This window comes from Apodemus sylvaticus, chromosome 2 (assembly GCF_947179515.1).
Source record: "Apodemus sylvaticus chromosome 2, mApoSyl1.1, whole genome shotgun sequence".
NCBI lineage: Eukaryota > Metazoa > Chordata > Mammalia > Rodentia > Muridae > Apodemus > Apodemus sylvaticus.
In genome coordinates, this window is record NC_067473.1 from 62,174,174 (window position 1) to 62,197,645 (window position 23,472).

Below are 23,472 nucleotides of genomic sequence, written 5' to 3' on the forward strand. Positions count from 1 at the left end.
ATGAAATATAATACTGAAACTCTAAAACCAGAATTGAGTTTTTTTCTTTTTCTTTTTCCTTTTCCTCCCTCTATTGAGACAGGGCTTTACGTTGACTAAAACCTAGAATAATCCTGAATTTGTAGTGATTCTCCTGCTTTTGCCTCTGGAGTATTAGGAATAAAGGTGTGTGCCACCATGTCTGCCTTTTTTTTTTTTAGAGTTTAATATTCACACACTTAAGACAGTTGCAGATCGTTTATTTAGTCCTCAACAAAATTAACTGCTTTTATTCATTTAAGAAGCAAAATTAATTTCCCTTTTTTCCATTGAGATCTTTTAAAGTTCCGGCAAATTTGTAATTTCTCTCCCTATACATCACATCCATTAATTCATCACAGAGATAAACTCAGGGCACAAAAACATTAAAGCTGCCTGCACAGTCCCCCTTTCACACAATGTGGGCTCATACAACGCGGTTTTGGATCTTTCTCATTTGCACGCCAACTTACTTCTCCATCCTCTCTTGGCCCTCCCACGTTCGTATTCCTTTCCCCGTTCAAGTCTCCAATAGTAAAAACAGTTTTCCAAGCAGTTTCTTAATTAATCAGGTTGGGCAGACTAGGTAGAACCCCGCCCCTTAGGCGGGGCCGTAGCAGCGGGCGGAACCCGGTGCCTGCTCTGGCTCCTTAACAAATGATTCCTTTACAATCTTCAGAAGCCAGACACACACGCAGCTAGCCAATCAGCGGCCGCGGTCCTCGCGTCCGGAGCGGGGATAGCCCCTCCCATTCCCAACCTCCCGCGGGGGCCGTCCGAGCCTCGCGGGCTCCCGCAGACCCCGCCCCCTGGGCAGGCGCGGAGGTCATTGGATGGCGCTCAGCTCGCAGTCGCCGCGGTTGCTGGGAGAGGGAGGTGGGGGCGGGGCCCGTGGTGGTCCAAGGGGCCCGAGAGAAAGGCTGCTAGGCGCGGGCGGGCGCGCTGGGCGGAATCGAGCGTTTCGGTGGCGGTTTGCCTGGCAGCCCGCGCGGCGGCGTCGCGGTGCGGGAACCGGTCCCCGTTGACAGCTCCGCGTCTTCCGGCCGCGCCACTCGGGAGGCGGCTTCCTCTCTGTGCTCCCTCCGCGAGTCCTCACGGCCTCGGAGGAGAAGCGGGAGGCGGCAGCAGCAGCGGCAGCCGAGGTCGTCGGGGGCGGCGGGCGGTGAGCGCGCTCCCGCTTCCCCGGCGGCGGCCGCAGGACAATGGAGGTGGCTGTAGAGAAGGCGGCGGTGGCGGCGGCTCCTGCCGGGGGCCCCGCAGCTGCTGCACCGAGCGGGGAGAATGAGGCCGAGAGCCGGCAGGGCCCGGACTCGGAGAGCGGCGGCGAGACGTCCCGACTCAACCTGTTGGACACTTGCGCCGTGTGCCACCAGAACATCCAGAGCCGGGTGCCCAAGCTGCTGCCCTGCCTGCACTCGTTCTGCCAGCGCTGTTTGCCCGCGCCGCAGCGCTATCTCATGCTGACGGCGCCCGCGCTGGGCTCGGCAGAGACCCCTCCACCCGCTCCCGTCCCCGCCCCCGCCCCAGGCTCCCCGGCCGGTGGTCCTTCGCCATTCGCCACCCAAGGTGAGAGGAAGCCCGCGAGGTAGCGGGCGCGACCCGCTGTCACGCGGCTGGGGAGGGGTGAACGGGCCCGTGCCGGCGGTCCCACACTTTTGCGGAGCTCTGACGGTTGTGGCGAGTGAGCAGCTCCCCGCTGCCTCCGCGAAGCTTTGTCCGGGTGCTTATGATCCGGATCAGCTCGTGCACACCCGGGTTATGCGAGCCGGAGAGGGGGAGGGAAGGATGGAGATGAAGTGATGGGGATTTTCTTTGATGATTGATTGCAGATTGGCTGCGGTCTGTTTCGGATCTTGTGCGTTCCGGGCTTTTTACCTTAATGAGTTCCCTCTCTATCCCCTCCGTTGGGGACAAAGGAACTGGGAGACGGAGTTTTGTTGTCTGCTGCTTTCTGAGATTTTATTTTGAGTGATTCGATAAAGGATAGAAAGTAAATAGACTTCCAAAGTGTTTTGTACGCAGTAGTTGGAAGTTACTTTCTCTTTTGTGGTGTTATTGGGTAATTAGTTTTTGACAGGTAGTTTCCATTGCTTATGTTAACGGGTTTAAATCATTTAAAGTGACTTGAAGTGCAGTAATTATTTCTGGGAGAACGCTTGAAGCTTTTAACTTTTAATACTGCAAATGTTTGGACAAATTGACGTCTTTAAAATACGAAGTAACTAAGGAAGTGAAATCTTTTTCTATTGCTTCAAGGTTTTTTGTTTGTGTGTATGTTTTGTTTGGCTTATGTAGCAGCCCAGACTTGTCCACAACTAGCAATCTTCCTGCCTCAGCCTCTTCAGAGTAAAGGTAACAGGCATGAGCCATCACACCTGCTGGCCAGTCACTTTTAACAAATTTTAAAGGGAATAACTGTTTTGAGTTAATTTGTTAAAGTAATTACATTAGGCCAGGATGCAATTGCTGACTTGGATTGTGACTTAGATGCACTTAGCTCTATCTTACAACAGTCTTTAGACAGGAAACTATTTTCCATGGGCTTCTATTGTTAAGGGAAGCCCATCAGAGGGATTCCACTCAGTCTATAACCAAATGAAAGTATTCCAGCCAGCTGGATTACACTCAGGTATCCAGGATGCACAAGTAATCCAGTGGTTTTCAACCTGTGGGTCCAGACCCCTTGTGAGGGTGCTATGAACCTTTCCCAGGGGTCGCTTATCAGATATCCTGCATACTAGATATTTACATTATGATTCATAAGGGTAGCAAAAAAATAATTTTATGGTTGGGGGGTTCACTACAACATAAGGAAGTGTGTATTAAAAGGTGGGAGAACAAAGATTAAGAACTTTAGATCTTTAGAGCAAGGGGCATTTTTGTCTTTTTGTTTGTTTTGGTTTTGAGTTTTGTTTTGTTTTTGTTGTATTTTGTTGTATTTTGTTTTGAGATAAGAGTTTCTCCATGTAACAGCTCTGGCTGTCCTGAAACTTGCTCTTTGTAGATGAGGCACACTTGGAAGTCACAGAGATCTGCCTGCCTCTGCCTCCCTAGTGCTGGGATTAGAGGTGTGCACCACCACTGCCCTGCAAGGGCTTTCAGAGGCAAAAGCCACATCCTATTATCTTGTCTTGAAATTGCAAGCAGGAGGTTTTGTGCAAGCAAGCAGTTTAACAGAAGCTAAGATAAGCAGTTAAAAAGGAGAAGGTTTGCACAAGTAAGTGGCCAGTTTAACAGAAGCCAAGATAAATTAGCTAGAGCACCTTGACTTCGGTTTCTTAGATTTTGCTAATTTTCCACAAGATTCTCCATCAAGGAAGCCAAACTTTAGTCAAACCTAAAATGGTCTCAGCAAAAATATAAGATAGAGGAACCTCTGTACTGTCCTGCCCTGTCAAATTACCTAATAGGTTCTTTGGGCAAGAGTCAAATAGTTGACTTCTGCTGTTCTGGGGGCATTGGTTCTAAGGATCAAAAGGTTAACTAAGTTTATTCTCTGTTTGAGATATTGGCCATGCAGTTGAGAATGCAGGGTTCAACCATTAGCTGGCTCAGAGGTGGGAGAGGGCAGGATTCCTTTACCAATCTGGTCAGTGCTTTGGCAAAGTCCTGCTAAGCCTATGAGGAGTTAAGAAGGGAATGATTAAACACTTTTGCTTGAGGAATAGCTTGGAGTTTGGGAAGGATAGGAAGTGGTCATCAAACATAATTTCAAAAAGTAGTAATCCCAGCTGGGTGGTGGTGGCGGCGCACACCTTTAATCCCAGCACTTGGGAGGCAGAGGCAGGTGAATCTCTTGAGTTTGAGGCCAGCCTGGTCTACAGAGTGAGTTCCAGGACAGCCAGGGCTACACAGAGAAACCCTGTCTCCAAACAAACAAACAAACAAAAGGAGTAATCCCTTCCTGGTAAGGAGTACTTTGGGTCCTGAGCAGGAGAGGAAGTTAGCCTAATTCTTACCAGTTTCCAGTACCAATTTGATCAGTCTCCTAAAGAGTTGTATTCATCCTTTTTGCCTGACCTGGGCTCTGGTATATACGTTTAATGTAATTTCCAATTAATATCTTTGTCAGAATTTGAGACACTTTAGCAGTTGTACAGGAGTTTTAATCCCTTGAATTCATATCCAAGGATAAGATCCAGCTGGAATGTAGACACACGAAACACTTTTAATTCCCTCTGGCTGAAATACAGACAGGCCCTTAACACATACCTATGATCTTTCTGGCTGGAATACAGACACATCTTTAGTACACCACTTTTATTCCCAAACAGTGACCTCTAATTGAGAAGAAGACAAAGTGATAAATCAGAGAAAGACTGACAGAACAAGTTAGAGATAGGATACACCCAACTCTCACAAGAAGAGACAGTAAAGAAAGGCTACTTAAAGAGCAGGGAGAGAGACAGAGGGTTGAACTCAGTTCAGTTCAATGTACTTCAGTTTATGATGTTTAGAGGTAGTCTTTCCAAGCAGAGAAATTCAGTCAGAAGCTGAGAAACCAATTTGAATCATTCAGCTTGGAAATGAATTTAAGCTAGAACAGCTGAGTTGAACCAGTAGCCATCCAGAGTTCAGAAAAAGCTAGAAAGGATGAACTTATTCTCAGAGGCTGAAACACGGGTCTAGGATAGCAGACAGAGGCTGGAAGCTGAAGGCTTCAAGGACCAGACTTGCTGAAGATTAGGTTTAATGGAGGTTAGAAACTTCCAGGCTTAGGCCTAGGGAGTTAAAAATACTCTGGGCTCAGTTTAGGCCATGTATTCCTAAAGCTCTAATCCTATCCCTTTGTCTGAGGAAATAAAAATGGCTTTTACATTTTCATGGTGTGAAGACAGCTGGACCCCAAAGCCAGAGGCAATCCAAACCCAAGACTTCCTGAAGAAGCTTTTTTTTTTTTTTTTTTTTTTTTTTTTGGTTTTTCAAGACAGGGTTTCTCTGTATAGTTCTGACTGTCCTGGAACTCACTCTGTAGACCAACCAGGCTGTCCTCGAACTCAGAAATCTGCCTGCCTCTGCCTCCCAAGTGCTGGGACTAAAGGCATGCACCACCACCACCCTGCTCTGAAGAAGTTTCTTTTTTTTTTGTTTTTGTTTTTTTTGGATTTGGTTTTTCGAGACAGTGTTTCTCTGTATAGCCCTGGCTGTCCTGGAACTCACTCTGTAGACCAGGCTGGCCTCAAATTCAGAATGAAGCACTCTCTGTTCAGGTGGGGTAGGTCTCCCCTATCCTAAGATGTCTACAAATACCAGCAAATATTTATAGACCTTATTTCAGTAAAGTTCAATTCTCAGTTTTTTCCCAGGCCCATTTCCTCAATCCTAGATCCCTTGTGGGATCTTTTTTCCTTGGTTGGAGTTTGCCTTAGTACAGGTAGGAGGTATCTTTAATTAGACTTTGAAATTTGGAACATAATACTTGGGTCTGAGGAGTTCAACAGTTTTCTTGGCTCCTAGATGGCGTGGCTTGGTGGAGATGTGTAACTATTCACCTACCACTCATGGGAAGGATGGATCTGCTATCTAGCAGCATGTCTATTATTTGTCCTGTGTGGCTAGTTCTTGTTTCACCCAGTCATCCTCCCCTGGAATGTGTTCTAAGTGGTTCCATGAGCTGGGCCGTGGCAGGGTTACCAAAACTTGGAGAGGACCCACTGATTGTAGGGCTACTTCCCAAGTGACCCTAGTTAACTCTGGCTTCTGAGGAGTCCCCTTGTTTGAATTCCTTCCAGTGAATATTAGCCATCCTTTTGGGTAACCAGATAAGCTTCTAGTATGGCTAAGAGTTCTTCTGTTTTTGATTACTTTTCCTGCTAAGGAGCCCCATGGACCTGGGCCATGGTGAAAGCATGTTGCTGATCAGTGATAGTGTTGGTGATAGTGTCTTTCCCCCAGTAGACTGCTTGGGTCAAAGCTAAAATCTCAGCTTGAGTTGAGGTTCTCCTGCTTAAAGACTATAAAAGTAATTCATCATTGTACATAACTGTCAACTTAGACTTACTGCTGATAAGCTCACCCTTTCCAGTTCTTTCTGAACTCTGCCTGGCTGGTTCAACTCTGCTGTTCTGGCTTGAATTCCTCTCCAAGCTGGCTGATTCAATCTGGCTTTTCTCACCTTTTCACTGAATTGCTCTGCTTGGCCTCAAACTAAGTCTGGTAGTTTGTAATCTTCTGCTTCTGTAGTCTCTGGTTTTGACTGCCGCTGCTGACCTGCATTGAATTGTATGACCTCAACTCCACTTCACTTACATGCTGAACTCCCAACTCAACTGATAATGTACTCACTGAACTGACTGAATAGAACTGGCTGACTAGAACTCAAGAGATCTGCCTGCCTCTTCCAAGTGCTGGGATTAAAGGCATGTACTATCATGCCTGGTACTGAGCTTTTCTTTTTTTTTTTTTTCTTTTTTTCTTTTTTTAAGATTTATTTATTTATTATATGTGAGTACACTGCAACTGTCTTCAGACACCAGAAGAAAGCATCAGATGTCTTTTCTCTTTTCAGATGGTTGTGAGCCACCATGTGGGTGCTAGGATTTAAACTCATGACCTATTGGAAGAACAGTCAGTGCTCTTAGCCACTGAGCCATCTCTCCAGCCCCGTCCTGAGCTTTTCTTTCCCTGAAACTTGCTCAATACCTGGCTGGCCTTGAACTCAGAGATATGCTTGCTTCTATCTCCTGGTAGTAAAGGGGTGTGTCTATTCCAGCCAGAGCAGCCTTGTTGCTGGTTAAAATTCCTGCACAGAAGATTGTGTGTAGATAATCTTATCTTGGGTCACTACTGCTACTCCTGTGTATCTGATTCCATCTTGAACAAAACTGCTTCCATACCTCATTTGGTATCACCTGTGTGGTGTTAGATCATTTTTGATAAACTAGGTCATTAACTGTGAGACAGTCATGCAGAGGTTCCATGAGATTATCATTCTACAGCAGGCTTCTCAGGGTTAAGGGCTGGCATCTTAGAGAACCAGATGCAGGGTTACTCTAGTAGCAGGGATTGGTGTTGAGTCCTCTCATCCCAGCCCGGACATTAGACATCCATCTCTCAGGTAATCCCCCTCAAGAGGGCCTCAAAGAGCTGTCAGGAACAGTTCTTGTCCTTTTAGTTAGTCAGCTTCTTCATCTCTTCTTTTTGTTTGTTGGTTTGTTTTTCCCGGAACTCAATCTGTAGACCAGGCTGGCTTCAAACTCAGAAATCCACCTGCCTCTGCCTCCCAAGTGCCTGGATTAAAGGCATGTGCCACCACTACCCAGCAGTCTGTCAGCTTCTTTTACCAGCAAGGTGGAGGCAGCTATGGCCTTTATACATGCTGTATATCTGGCTGTGACCAAGTCAAGTCTCTTGGACAGATAGACAACCACTCTTTTCCAGAGTCTCAGGGTTTGTGTGAGGACAACCCCTGAGGAATGCCTCTGGCTTCATCCACATACAAGTGAAATGGCTTAGTAATATGTGGAAGGTCTAGGGCAGATACCAGGGCTCTTTTCAAAGCTTTGAAGAAGGCCCCCTGCTTAGTCTCAGCCCACTCCAAAGGCTGTATACCCCCTGGCATAGAAGGGCTTGGCTATCCAAGCAATTCTTATCTCCATAGCCAGCAATATCTAATTGCCCCTAGGAATTTCCATACCTGTTTTTTTTTCAGTGATTTGCAGGATGGCTGAAATACAGTCATAGGAAAGCTTGTGTTTTCTTCCTCTATGTTGTAGCCTAGCTATGTGATCTGAGGGAAGCACAGTTGAACCTTCTTGGCTAAGACTTTGTATCCTGGGGCTTGGAGGGATTCTAAAAGGCCTTTTGACTATCTTCCTCATCTTCAGTTGGCAAAGCTATGAGGAGGTCATCTACATACTCGAGCATGTTGCTCTGTAAACTTTCTAAATCAATTCCAAAAGTTGAAAATTACTCATTCCTTCAAATCCTTAATTTTTGCAGCTTTCTCCACATGTCTGGGGTAGACTTTGTGACAAAGGTAGTATTAGTGACTTGCTGTTTTTCAGGGGCATCTGCGTTTATGGGGTAAAACACCTGATATGCCTCACATCTTTTCTAGAAACTCAGCAGGCAATTCATTATCAGGTCCTTGAGTATTCTGACTTGCTTGGATAAGTTGGTAGATTTTCTGGCTGTCACTTTTAATCTTCCCAGTGATGTTTGTCCAATTATCCTTACATTTATTGCTATTAAATCTCAGCTGGGTTGGGTAGATGGGAAGTTCACTCTGTTTGGGCTTTTGTGTTGGGAAGTGTCCTGCCACCCAGCCCCAGAGCCAGTTTCTGTTCAGCCAGATTTGGGTATCCTTGGCTGTAAACAGGGTGGCCAGTGGCAGTCATAGAAAGTAAGCTGATGTGTATAAAATGTCTTCAATAGGCTGATTAGGGCTTGGGGCCTCTCCTGAAAGGAAGGGTTTTGGCTTTTCCAATTATAATATCAATCAATCTGTTTCCCTTTCCTCCTCCTTCCTCTGGTCTGTAGCATGAACCTCATGCTTCCCTTAAGGGGAGAATGAATGGTGGTCTCATAGCCCAGATAAAGCCTGTCTGGCTTCCCCATAGCCAGAGGCATGATAGGGAGACAAAAGACCAGGTATAGTAGAGTTAGCCTCCTGGCCTTCCCTCTGAAGAGAACCATTTTCTCTAGCTCCTCTTATATTTCCCATTGGTCCAATCAGAACATAAGGAGGTGGAATGTCTACCTTTTCTGGTGAGCAGGGATAAATGAGCTGGGATATCTTGAATTAGGTTCCTAGAACAGAGTTTATTGATTTTTCTCTGGGCTTTACATCAAGAAGATCTAATTCTTGTCAAACCTAAAAAGTGGCCTGAGCAAGAATAAAGATGGAGAAACCTACACTGAGTTGCTTTGTCACAAACACTTGAGTTTATGCTGTTGCTGTTCATAATAAACCTCCTTTTTGTCTCTAATCCTTGAGTTACTTGTCATTGATCATCATAAGGAACTGTGAAACTTGGGATACTTCATTGGGTTGCAGGTAAGGTGGAATCTCATAGTAGTTTGTCTCAAAGGGGCTTGCTTACTGGAAAGGTATTCCAGGTATAACATAAATCTTATTTCTTGTTTGTTTTTTTGAGACAGGATCTCACTATGTTACCTTGGGTGATCTCCACCTCTTGAGTGCTAGGTTCGAAGGCATGCTTTATCAGGCTCGAATAAACCTTAGTTCTTAATTGCAATAATGTCACGTTGATGCTGAGGAGTAAGACTTGTAAACATAAAACACACTATCATGAAGCTCCCAGTTTTTACTTCTTAGATGTATTTTAGCATCTATTTATCTTTATTCCCCTCCTCCAGGTTCTCCTTAATGCATATGAATAGTTTTGCCTGCCTGCCTGCCTGCATGTATGTATGTATAACACATATGTACCTGGTGCTCATAGATGTCAGAAGAGCGTGTCAGATTCCCTGGAATTGAAGTTCAGATGTGAGCCTAGGTTCTCTGCAAGAACTCGGAGCACTTCTAACCACTGGACCAACTCTCCAGCCCTGTTAAGTTGTCTTGTACAGGAGTCCTTAAAATTTAATTTTACTTTGTATGTGAATATTTTGCCTGCATGTCTATATGTGTACTGCATGAGTCCCTGGTACCCTTTGAGGCTGGAAGAGGGCGTTGGATCCTCTGAAACTGGAGTTAGCTACTTAAATGTGGGTGCTACCAGTGGTTTGAACTGCTGACCATCACTCAAGCTCCAGTAGCTCTCCTTATCCAAAAGGTTCATTAAAGTCCCTTAATAAAGTTTTTATATAACCTGTATACATATAGCCTTGTGGTTTTTACTTCTCTCTAGATAATAATACCTACTACAACCTAAATGCTGTAAAAGTTAATCACATTATATAATTTGTGGGATAATTAAAAAAAAAGATTAAGTAGGTAGTTTTTCTCATTTGCAGTTGGTTGAATCCACGTGTTCAACCTACAGTGATATTTATAGTGTTTATGTAATTTTAAATGATTGACTTCTTTTTATATTTATTATGTACTTTTGCTCATGTGTGGACTTGAGAGTCACAGTGGGTGTATAGAGAGGTTAGAGGAAGATTTTTCTGAAGTTCTTTTCCCCATGTGGGTTCCAGGGCTCAACTCAGGTCATTTGGCTTGATGGCAAGCACCATTTTTATCTGCTGAGCCATCTTACTTATCCTTGAATAGAGTATCATAACCACCTATGTTCAAATTTTGCATAATTCAAGAAATAAGACTTGAGTGCCTAATCTTGACGCTTAGACTTGAATGACTGAGAATATGGATGAACATTCTGGTCCACATTTCTGAGACAAGTTTTTAGTTCCAGACTTCAGTTACAAATCTTTTTGATATATTACAGAGTAATAAAACATTTAGATCAAAATGTAATCTTTTTATACTAAAGAAAAGTCAAATGAACCTCTGCATAAAGGGTTAAAGTTACTTATTTGAGGTAAGTTCCTTCTAGCCCAGGCTGCCCTTGGTTGGATCTGTGGTGACTGATCTTCTACCTCAGCCTCACACTTGCTAGTATTACAGATGTGAGCCATCATATTCAGCGACTAAAGATTTTGCATGCAAGCTGGATAGTGGTCCTTTAATCTGAGCACTTGGAATCAGAGGTAGGAGGAGCTCTGTGAGTTGCACTTCCACATGCTCTCAGGATTGGAATCAGGCTCGACAGCAAGCACCTTTTCCTGCTTAGCAGTCTCATCAGCTCAGTGGTTTTCTTTTATGTCTTGGGTAATTTTGTTCTTATATAATTTTATAACTATATAATACATTCTAGAGTTGTGTAGTCAATAGTAGCAGGAAGAGTAGGGGCTCATGAGGCCCACTCCAATTCTTGGTTGACATGGCTATTCTGGTACATGATTAATAGCAGTAACCATAACTACTATGAGTTCCTGATTGAATGGCTGTATTTGCCTAGAAGATGAAATTTGCAGGATTTCCGTTTTCCAGTTCTTGAATTCTTTCTGCCCCCTTTTCCTTGATGTTCCTGAAGCTTAGAGTAGGTGATCTAAATTTCTTGTTTAGGTCTGAATCCTTGTCCATCATTTATACTTAGTTTGTTTGGCAGCTATGAGCCTGTATTTCCCATGGCAAAGTCTTCTTTGATTAAAGTTTGAGAGTAGCATTTGTCTCTGTGTATAAACAGAATATTTAGAAGGAATTTTTATACTATGTCCATTTACTAGCCAAGAAGTGCTTCCAACCCTTTGTTATGAGACAGAGCTTCACTAAGTAGATCTGGTTGCCCTTGGCACCTACAGAGATCTGCCTGCCTTTGCTTGCCAAGGTCTGGGAATAAATAAAAGTGCTCAGATTAAAGGACCACTATCCAGTTTACATGCAAAATCTTTACTTGCTGGATATGATGGCTCACATCTGTAATACTAGCAAGTGTGCAGCTGAGGCAGAAGATCAGTCACCACAGATCCAACCAAGGGCAGCCTGGGCTAGAAGGAACTTACCTCAAATAAGTAACCCATTATGCAGAGGTTCGTTGGAGTTTTCCTTAGTATAAAAAGATCACACCTAACAAGCAAGCATGGGACTTTGACCAGGTTTCCAGTATTAGGAGGTATGGATTTGCTCTTAAGGAATATGCCTCAAATCCTTACAGAAAGCAGTTGGTTACCCTCCTAACAGTCATGTCATTATTGCAGTTGGGCATCTTCCCACACAGGTTAATATTGTACTTTGTAAGGCTCATAGCTCCGAGAGACCTTTGCTTCCACACCCCTCCAAACCCCAAGCATCCTATATAGCACTTTCTGGCACTTACAAGCTAGCCAGAAAGGGAGGAATGCTTGATTTCTTCATATCTTGGTGTCATCAACAGTAGGGTTTTGTTTTGAGACATTGTCTCTCTATGTCACTCTCTGGCTGTCCTGGAATTCACAGTGATTATTCACCTGCCTCTGCCTCTGCCTCCCAAGTGCTGGGATTAAAGTGTGTGTACCACTAAAGCTGGTCTTAGCAGTAGAGACTTAACATCTACATTTGGTGTACAACCTAGAGGAACTGCGAAGTCATGTATTTGGGGAGGATTTCTTATCAGTGTGTCTCTTTGGCATGAGCAGTAGGCTGTCTTAACCACTAAATCATCCCTCAGAACTTTAGCACAGAGATTTTTATTTGATGATTGCTTCTAGGACTAGCATTGATCAACCATGTATGTTATCCTCTTTCAAGCTCTTTTATGATAATATATGTATATGTATGTAGGTGCATATATACACATATAGATGTCTATACATACATATTGATTGGTGGTTGTTGTGTCTTAATATATGTATGCACACATGTATGCTTGATGCCCTTGGAGACCAGAAGAACGTGTCAAGATCCCCTGGGGCTAGCATTGTAGACTTTTGTGAGTCCTCCATGTGTGTGTGCTTGGAATAACATTTACTTAGTTATCACCATTCTTCTCATGAACGTGTGAGTACAAGCATCATGAGTCAAACAGTATCTATTGGCTACCCAGGTAATTGAGACATAGAGCCAACGAGTCTGAGGATATATAGCCTAAGCTGGCCTCAAGTTCTTTATCCTTTTGCATCTACCTGAAGTGCTGACCCTTCAGGATAATAGTTTTACTAAATAGATGTATGTCAACCTAAAACATAAAAGTAGCAAGAATAAGTGCTGGTGCTGGCTACTCTTTCTTTTTTTCTTTTTTGGATTTGGTTTTTTTGTTGTTGTTGTTTTGTTTTTTTGTTGTTGTTTTTTTTTTTTTTTTTTTTGGAGACAGGGTTTCTTCGTATAGCCCTGGCTGTCCTGGAACTCACTCTGTAGACCAGGCTGGCCTCGAACTCAGAAATCCACCTGCCTCTGCCCTCTGCCTCCCAGAGTGCTGGGATTACAGGTGTGCGCCGCCGCCACCACCACCGCCACCGCTACGGCCCGGATACTCTTTCATAGGACCTGGGCTCAATTCCCAGGACCTGTAAAGCAGTTCACAAAGGTCTTTAGTTCCAGCTGCAGGGGATCTGGTCCTACTTTCTGGCTTCTACAGACATTGTGTGCAAGTAGTACATAGACATGCAGCCAGAACACCCATACACATAAAAGTTAATATGTTAAAAAGTAGCATCAGTAGAAATTACACAGATTTATTACCATTGTAATCACTTCTCTAGAGCCCTCATCCAAATTGCTTTTCTAAGGCTATTCCTTAAGGAAAATAAGGACAATAGTCTTGACTATCCTTTAGTTTTGAGACAGGGTCCCTCTGTAGATAACCTGGCCTCAAATTTGTGGTAGTTATTCTGCTTCTGTCTCCCAAGTGCTAGGATTACAGGTGAACTACACCTGTCTCACTGAAATATTCTTAATATCCAGTTGTTTTATGTAGGAAATGAGTTAAGATTCACACACAAATACACACACACACACACACACATCCTGAAATATTAGCTTCGATAACTAATATCTTAGTGCAATGTTAACATGGTGCACATGCTGTCCAGCCAGAGTAGTAAACTATTAAGAGCCTCTTCTTTTTTTTAAAAAAAAAAAAAAAGATTTATTTATTATTATATGTGTAAATACACCGTATCTGTCTTCAGACACCAGAAGAGGGCGTTAGATCTTGTTGCAGATGGTTTGAGCCACCATGTGGTTGCTGGGATTTGAACTCAGGAACTCTGGAAGAGCAGTCAGTGCTCTTAACCACTGAGCCATCTTTCCTGCCCCCTAAGAGCTACTTATAAGAATAAAAAGCACATTTTTGATAGGTGTCAGATTATTTGTCTAGGGATAGTAAAATATAAGAACTCAGTTTCTGTTCTTTTTTAAAAAGAAAAACTGATTTTGCTAGTTTTGTTTAGAAGATTTTGTATTTTAAAATTATGTTGTATGTATGTATGTGTGAATGGGAAGCCAGGAGAGGCTCAGATCCCTTGGAGTTGGCGTTCCAGACACTTGTGAGCTGCTGAGGGGCCCTGGGAACCAAACTCTAAAGGCGCAGCAGGTGCTGTTAACGGATGAGCCACCTACCTTTCCAGCCCCATCACTGCTCTTCCACCCAGAGTCTTTGGATGAGTGGCACCTAGCTCTTTGCTATGTAGCTGTTCGTTGGATAACCGACAGTCTATACAGTCTAAGCACATTTGGGGGAGCTGTCTTCTCCAATTCCAAACAGTATCACATTGTGCTTGTTCATTTCCTGACAAAAGGTGTATTGCCACACTGGTAATTAACATGCAGTACAGCTAATGAGTTTAGCAGCATTGCTTTTCTATGTCACCAGTTTACTTCTTTTCGTAGGCTCTCTTTTCTTGATCCATCATTTTCTTTAAATGTTTCTCTTTTTCAGTGATCTCTGCATTTCTTAGGTGGATACTTTTCTTCTCCTGGAAAGATAAAAGCAAAATCTTGCCCTAACTCTAATTCTGGGTCCTTTCATTGACTAGCAGGTATCTTTCCCAGGGCAAATGCTTTTTAGCAACAAAAAAAAAAAAGCATTACCTTTTAAATTAAAAATTTGATGTTTGAAATTCTAAATACACCTTTAGTATGTGAATAAATATGCCTACATTCCCCCTTTTTCTTTATATAAATTTAAAAGTGATATGTATTTATCTTTTAGATCATTAAGGAACCTACTATTTATTTTGAAACTCTAAATATACCTTAGTATGTGGATAAATATGCCTATATTCCCCCTTCTCTTTATATAAATTTATATAATTTGTACTTTTAGGTCATTAAGGACACTACTATTTTTTAAGGAAAAACTAAGGTATTACATAGTACCTTTTAAAGAAAGTCATTTTGACTTTCAGACTGTGGCTTTTTTCCTATCGGAAGCATCCCAGCCTGACTTTATTCAGTTTGGTGACTGTATCTGGGATGAATAACTAGGTGGGACAGTCTCTGAATGGCCTTTCCTTCATTCTCTGCTCTGTTTCTTTTATGAACATGGGTGTCCTTGCATTTGGAGCATAGATGTTCAGAATTGAGAGTTCTTCTTGGTAGATTTTTCCTTTGATAAGTATGAAGTGTCCTTCCTTATCTTTTTTGATGACTTTTGGTTGAAAGTTGATTTTATCCAATATTAGAATGGCTACCCCAGCTTGTTTCTTGGGACCATTTGCTTGGAAAATTGCTTTCCAGCCCTTTACTCTGAGGTAGTGTAACTGCCCGCAGTTACATTGAACGGGTTACCTGGAAGGGAAGTTGGGGATGTATGGGAAGGCGGCAAAAAAGAGATGGAGACCAAGATAACACCAGCTATTCAAGGTCTCAAAGTTTAATAGAGAATTCCCAATATATATAGGCAGGGGAAAAGCTTCTCAGAACTGGTGCAGTTGCTCCACAGGTGGCTAGTGTTTCTCAGGAAGCTGCAGGTCCTTGAAGAATAATAGGCTTCACCTTTGTCTGAGCACTCCACCCTAGGTGGAGGGGATTATGGCTAACACAGGAATTCCCACTCAAAGACTGGATAAGGAACTTTGGTCGATGTCAAGCTCCTGCCAGGTGGGATGGCACCTCAATAAGGCTCTCAACATCTCCTCCCTTTTTATTAGTTTTAAGATTAGAAGATAACAACCAAGTGGACAGTCATCCATCAAAGGACGGTGGGCATTAACCACGGCGTGGGGAGTGGGGAAGTAGTGACCTGGTCCTCCAATACTTTATGGTGTCTTTTTCTGGAGGAGAGGGCTTAGGCTTCCTTGTCCTTTGTTAGTCTAAGGAACGCCTTTAAACGCCAACCTCTATGCAACCAGGTTTGCTTCACAGGGGACTCAGGCAGTAAACATGGTCCTCCCCTGCAGTGCTTTGCCACACACCTCCCACTGGTGCCCATGTCTGCTTATAAGCAGACACGCATAGATGTGAGTTCTATGTAGCCCTCGTAAGAGGTCCTTGTATAGGTTTTGATGTCAGAAAGTCGATTTATTGCCAACACCCTGAAAGTGTCTTTAACAGACATGCCAATTTTCAGTCTAGGTGAGCCTGAGCGGAGACAACCAATCTGCTTAAAATATAAGGTAAAGAGATAAAAGTAAACCAGAATTAACTTGTCAGGGGATGTCCCAAGGTATCCAATTCAGTTGTAAATTAGCAACTTTCAACCGTGTCACAGCTGTTTTTAATTCTTTTATCACTTTGAACCCCAAGGTCTGATATTATTTGACTCTATTCCGCTGGTCCATGATCTCAGCGACAGGGAAAGCCAGCAGTCAGATGTCTCCTCTCCTTCCCTGCGAGCCTGACTCACTGCTCTTTCTAGCAGCGATTGGTGCATCTCAGGATCACTGCTACTTCCTGCACTTGATACCCTTTTTTAGCTCCTGTAGCTCATTAGTCAATTTCTGCAACTTAATTTCAAACTCCAATTTATGTAGTTGCATATACATCTAAGTATCATCTTGTACAGTAAAGACCATAGGCAGAGCAGAAGGTGCACTAGGAGGCCAATCCTCACCATAATATTTGGCAGCTCCTTCATCTGAATAGCTTTCTCCTTTAATGTTAGCTCATCATACTATCTCGATATCTTTCTAATTTCGGGTTGAGAGGACCCTTTTCTGAGAAAGTCCTCTCCGGCAGGCTTCCTTCTTAAGATTCCTCAAATTCTCCCTGTATGCTGTCTGATGCCTATGAAGTCTCTTCATCAATAATATCTTTTATAAGCGTCCAGAGGCAGAGGGTAGTAGTATCTGCCTTGATGGTTCTTAACACTTTCCCAATTTTTTCCCAGGTTCTCTTATCTAAAGTTCTTTTTTCTTGGAACCACGGGCAACAAGAATATCTGATCTAAAAATCCTTCTAACCATTGTTTTCAAACCCTTCTCCTTTCGCCTGAAGCAACTCCTGAAGGCTGCGGACAAACGCCTGTTTAGAAGTTCCTGTCCCATTTTCCACTGTCAACCCCTAAGCCAGTTCAGCACTGGGTCAGTGCTGGTCCCACCTAGCCTGTATCCTGCACCTACAACAACAGCTTAAAAAGATGACATTTTAGACTAGTGCTAGTAGTTAGCTCCTGTAGTTCCTCACCGTGCAGGATACCATCTTTTCCCGTTTTCTGCGAAGCTTCGCCAAGACAGGGTCACCTCAGAAGAACTTCCCATGTCCGGCCACACATTTGGGTGCCAATCTGTAACCGTGGGCAGTTACAAGGTAGTGTTTATCTTTGACACTGAGGTTCGTTTCCTACATACAGCAAAATGCTAGGTCCTATTTATGTATCCAGTCTGTTAGTCTATGTCTTTTTATTGGGGACTTGAGTCCATTGATGTTAAGAGATATTAAGTGATTGTTGCTTCCTGTTATTTTTGATGTTATTTTTATGTTTGTGTGGCTATCTTCTTTTGGGTTTGTTGAAAGGAGATTACTTTCTTGCTTTTTCTAGGGTGTAGTTTCCCTCCTTGTGTTGGCATTTTTCATCTAATATCCTTTGTAGGGCTGGATTTGTGGAAAAATACTGTGTAAATTTGGTTTTGTCATGGAATATCTTGTTTTCTCCATCTATGGTAATTTGAGAATTTTGTTGGGTACAGTAGTCTGGGCTGGCATTTGTGTTCTCTTAGGGTGTATATGACATCTGCCCAGGATTATCATCTAGCTTTCATAGTCTCTGGTGAGAAATCTGGTATAATTCTGATAGGTCTGCCTTTCTATATTATTTGACCTTTTCCCTTATTGCATTTAATATTCTTTTCTTTGTTTTGTGTATTTGGTGTTTTGACTATTATGTGACGAGAGGGATTTCTTTTCTGGTCCAATCTATTTGGAGTTCTGTAGGCTTGTATATTCATGGGCATCTCTTTCTTTAGGTGAGGGAATTTTTCTTCTATAATTTTGTTGAAGGTATTTACTGGCTCTTTAAGTTGGGAATCTTCATTCTTCTATCCCTATTATCCTTAAGTTTGGTCTTCTCATTGTGTCCTGAATTTCCTAGATGTTTGGAGTTAGGAGCTTTTTGCATTTTGCATTTTTATTGACTGTTGTGTCAATGTTTTCTATGGTATCTTCTATCCCTGACATTCTCTCTTATATCTCTTGTATTATGTTGGTGATGCTTGCATCTATGATTCCTGATCTCTTTCCTAGGTTTTCTATCTCCAGGGTTGTCTCCCTTTGTGATTTCTTTATTGCTTCTATTTTTACCTTTAGATCCTGGATGGTTTTGTTCAATTTCTTTACCTGTTTGGTTGTGGTTTCCTGTCATTCTTTAAGGGATTTTTGTGTTTCCTCTTGAAGGTCTTCTACCTGTTTACCTCTGTTCTCTTGAATTTTTTTAAGGAAGTTGTTTATGTCCTTCTTAAAGTCCTCTATCATCATCATGATAGATGTGATTGCTTTTCTGGTATGTTAGGGTATCCAGGGTTTGCTCTGGTGGGAGACCTGGGTTCTGATGATGCCAAGTAGCTTTGATTTCTGTTGCTTAAGTTCTTGCCCTTGCCTTTCACCACCTGGTTTTCTCTGGTGCTAGCTGGTCTTGGTGTCTCTGACTGTGGCGTCCCTCCTGCAAACCTCTGGTCAGTAGTCCTGGGAGACCAGTTCTCTCTGGGAGGAATTTGGGTATGAAGAGATGTAGTAGTACAGGGTCAGCTCTGGGATGCAAACAGAAACCAGAAGGCTCCTGTCCCAGGCTGCTCCTTGGTTCCTGTGTCCTGAAGGTTCCAGGAGGGTTCCTCTGAGCAGCAGTGGTGGCTTTACCTGCACTCACAGGCTTGTTGGCACTTCTGGGAGGCTAGCTCTCTCCCAGTGCTATTTGGGTATGAAGTCCTTTTGCTGAGGATAATCTCTGAACCAGAGGGAAACCAGTAGGCTCATCTATAACTACTCTATTTTGATTTTTTAGTGTGAGATTAATACCCCCTACTACCTTAATTTAAGCATAAAAACTGTGGTTCTACAGATTGTAGCTTGGTTATCATTGATAATTGCACATATAATTGAATCTCATGTGACTTAGTTTTTTTATTAAGTTCTCCCTATCACTTTTCTGATGCTTCCTTTGAGGTCTTTCTTTTTCTTTGTCTTCCATTTTGGATGGTAGAGTGAGAAAATCCTCTGTATTAGGAAGAGCTCACCTAGGAGTCTGGGGAAATTTTCCTAACTTAGATATTAAGGAAAGAACGTTCTTCCAGAGGACCAAGGCTTAATTCCTAGCAGCCGTTTCAGCGACTCACAATTGGTTATAACTCCAGCTCCAGGGACTTTACCTTTTTCTAGACTCTGTAGACTAAAAGAAAACGAGGTTGGTTACATGACAGTCATGTAAATACATGTTTGTGTTGGGTGTGAGAGACGGACAGAAAAAGACAGGAGAGAGACAGAGAAATAAAACAAGAAAGAGAGAGAGAGAGAAGAAAGAAAGAAAGAAAGAAAGAAAGAAAGAAAGAAAGAAAGAAAGAAAGAAAGAAAGAAAGAAAGAAAGAGAGAGAGAGAGAGAGAGAGAAAGAAAGAAAGAAAGAAAGAAAGAAAGAAAGAAAGAAAGAAAGAAAGAAAGAAAGAAAGAAAGAAAGAAAGAAAGAAAGAGAGAGAAAAGAAAAGAAAAGATTGGTAACATGACAATTGTGTAAATGCATGTTTGTGGTGGGGGTTAGGTAGTAGAAACCAGATCAGGGACTAGTTTAATCAGCCAGTAAATGGGAGGTGAAAGATGTATGTGTAAAATTCATAGAACTGTTAGAGAGGTTTACCTCTGACAGAGGAATGGAATAAGTTAGACAAGACCAGAAGTAAGACAAAATGGAGATGAAAAGGATTTAAATTTATTTCCGTTTTTATAAACTACAAGCTTTTCACTAACATATAAATGGAAGTAAGAAGAGAGGATCCATTGAGGCAAACTATTGAGCATAAAAAGGGGATTTGAGTGGTGAAGCTTTTAGGCAGACTGGAGGGATTTATTCATGGGATGAGTGGAAAACCTGGGAGTTTGGGTAAAGGTGGATGGTTTGTCAGGAGAGAGGCTAGAAACAGTGGGAGAAAGTCTTTGGCTTTAGAGTAAATAAAGACTTTGTGTTTTGAGCATCCATGTATTTCTTTTTCAAGTCGGAAATGAAATCCTGATAGAATATAAACAGGAATGGAACAGGGTTTGAGGAGTGAAGTTTTGCAACTGATCAGTTCAAGTAGTATTACTCCAGATTGTGAGTAGAATAGAAAATTTATCCTAATACCTTTTTTCCTTCTAATAACATCCAGTGCCTTTCTAAAGAAGTAGCATACTTTCAGAAAGTGTTAAAGTGTTTCAGAAATTTACTGTGGGTCTGAAATAAAGAGTTTGGTGTAGACATAAGCCAATGTTTATTGACCTGAAAAATAGTTGGTTTTTATTTTGATAAGCAAGCCTCTGGTCTCATTAAGGATTTGTTAACAACCCTTTTAAGAATATTATTAAACATGTTTTTAAAAAATGTGGTTTGCTTTTGCAGAAATGAGGATTAAACCTAGTGTATTCTGCCACTTAATAACACCCCCAGCCCCTGGTTTTTTAAAACAATGTCTCTCACTATATGTAGCTCATGGTAGTCTAGAACTTATGTAGCCCAAGTTTGTATCAAATTTGACATACTCCTATCTCAGCCTCCCAAGTGCTCAAGCAAACTCAAGCATGGCTTTAAAATTAATATTAGAGTCAAAATGTGATGGTTGAGCTAGAAATGTAATTAGGTTAGTTGGTTAGAGTGTTTGCCTAGTGAGCATGAAGTCCTTGCTTCCACCCCCAGTGACATATAAAACATAAATCAGGTCATCCTGGCTGCATAACAATGACATATAAAACCTATAAATTGGGTCATCATTACATAACAATGACATATAAAACTTTTAAATCAGGTCATCCTGGCTGCATAACAAGTTTCAGGCCAGCTTTGAGAGTCATGAGACCCTGTCTCAAAAAACAAACAAAAAGCTGTCAAGAACCCAATAACACAAGCAAAATAAAATTATTTTATGGTTGTATGTTTTGTAAAATAGAATACTTTGCATATATATACATACACACACACATATATATGTGTATATATAAATGGAATGTGTGAGAAATTTTATAGTCTACATTTAAAAGAAAACTATTTGCCCTAAAGTAGATTTAGTATTGTACTTTGGCATTAATAGTATGTACAACTGTAAGAAAGTAAGATACTTTATTGTTAGTGGGAATGTTGTATGATAAGCAGATATAGAAATTATTTGGCAAATTGAAAATTCACTTTCTATTGATTACACAGTCTTTTAAAAATGAGTCTCAAAGTTGCATACAAAAGCATAAAATGTGATGCTTCATTGTTAATACTGAATGTCACTGAACGGATACTAAAAATATGAAGATCCCTTAGACCAGTGGTTCTCAACCTTCCTAACACTGCCACCCTTAAATGTATTTCTTCATGTTGTGGTGAGCCCCCGCCCCAAACATACAATTATTTTGTTGTTTCATCACAACTGTAATTTTGCTGTTATACGTAACTTAAATTTTTTCAAACCCTAATTTTAATGATGGTTCTTAAATGTTTTTACCTCCGTTTTAGCCCACCACCTACTAGAGGTAGTGGAAAAGAAAGGATACGAGGGAAGTGGACCTTTTTAGAAATGGTTCTTTGGAGCAACTCCCATCTATGTTGTCTGGAAATTGACAGTACAGTTCACAGGTCAGAAGTGGCAGCTCTGTCCACTTTTTGAGTTGATATTTCTCAGAAATATCAACTGTGCCTCTCTCAGAAAAGTGAAGTGAAGATCAGCGAAGACTCAAGACCAACAAGTGTTTAGCTGTATAAACAAGCCAAGCTCAGCCTCCGTCTCTGTCCATAGAGTCCTTTTATACTCCCTCCAAACACCACATGTCTTCCATGGCTCATGTCTTGCCTTAGCATGTGAGTCTGTCCCAGCCAACATCACTGTCAATTAGTCTGAGCCCTTAGAAGTGGCAAGAAACTATAGCACACCACCAGAAGTTTTTTGGTGTGTTTTTCTTTATGGTATTCCAACAAATGGAGCTCAACTACACAATATAAGAATGTTGTTTACCAAAGAATCCTTCACGTGTCCTTTCATGTGGCTGCTTTAGCAGAACATCTTTCACCCGTGTCTCTTCAGCCACATGTACCTTCCTGAGTCTGCCTTAGCCTTTCACCTGTGTGTCCACTTCCAGAAAATGCCATCTAACACAACTGACTTTCCAAAGAACCTTTAAGTTTCCACTTAAGTAATGAATTGTAATATATTTTCATTGTTACAAGTTGTATGTACTTAAAGCATAATGATTAATTACAAAAACATATAGTTATGCATTATGAACTATTTGTTTCTAGTTATAAATACATGAAAATTTATCTTGAAGCGTGGTGCAGCATTGGGAACAGCATGGGTTTGACAGCAGTAAACTACATTGCTCCATTTTGTGATGGTATGAGACAAGGCCAATCAATGTCAGTGTGAAGGTTGAGATTGCTTCCTTCTCATTAGATCAGAAATTCTCGAGGCAGTCTTTGCAAGAGCATAGTGAAGATCATCTTCCACACAGTTCTACTTATGTGTTTAGACTTGATAATAAACAAGCTGTAAAATCCTTTTCAGGATAAAAAGCTTTTCACAAAGCTGTGTTGTTGGATGGAAGAAGCACAACAGACAGACAAAACAGGATAGATTTGATCCAGAACTTTGTAGCTGTTGTTGGAGAGAAATCAGTTGTCACTGCATTGCTGTTAACAAGTTCAATGAACTATTCTTGTGCTCTCTCAGGAATATCTTCAACTTTGTGAATGGGCTTCTGGCAATTATAAGTGGAGTCAGGTAGACTTGGGAAATGCTATGAAATTTGTCTGCAAGCATATACTAGTGTCCTTTCACAGAAATTCTTATAATCCTGAGGTCTAGTTTGATTTTATATTCCTCAAAGTAGATAAGATAGGCATTGTTTGGCACCTGGGATCACTGCACAAACCACTCAGAAACTGATCTCAGTTAAATAGGGCTGGTTTATTGAATGCACACCCCAAAACTGATGGATCAGGGACATAGTGCAAACCCAGAAGCTGATCTGTAATCTTAGCCAGGATCAGAAGCTCTTAAGCTTGAAAGCCACAAACACGTGTGCCCAATTATTCCACCAATCAGGATTTAGGAATGGGAGACTTCCTTAGGAACATATCTTTGTTGTACAGTTATCCTACTTCCATTGGTTGGGGTATTCAACTATGGCAGGGGACTTGCCTTGCCTAACATTCATGTCTGCCTGTTTGTTTGTTTTGTTTTGAGACAGGATTTCTCTGTATAGCCCTGGTTGGAACTCACTCTGGAGACCAGACTGGCCTCGAACTCAGAAATCCGCCTGCCTCTGCCTCCCAAGTGCTGGGATTAAAGGCGTGCGCCACCACTGCCCAGTTTAACATTCATGTCTTTATTTGCCAAGCTGGATGTTAGTTACACACATACATGTCTCTTTCTGCCAAATAGGATGTCAGTTCCCAGGGAGGTCTTGGGAA

General features: G+C 41.9%; 1 protein-coding gene across 1 annotated transcript in view; it reads left to right on the plus strand.

Moving 5' to 3' along the window:
* The first annotated feature begins 1,124 nt into the window (after positions 1-1,124).
* The window catches only part of Trim24 (tripartite motif containing 24), a 109,187-nt gene continuing 86,839 nt past the window's right edge, over positions 1,125-23,472 (plus strand). The window contains 1 exon segment of the mRNA XM_052173455.1: positions 1,125-1,584. Within this exon segment, the coding sequence (XP_052029415.1) occupies positions 1,221-1,584 (364 nt within the window). The 5' untranslated portion in view covers positions 1,125-1,220.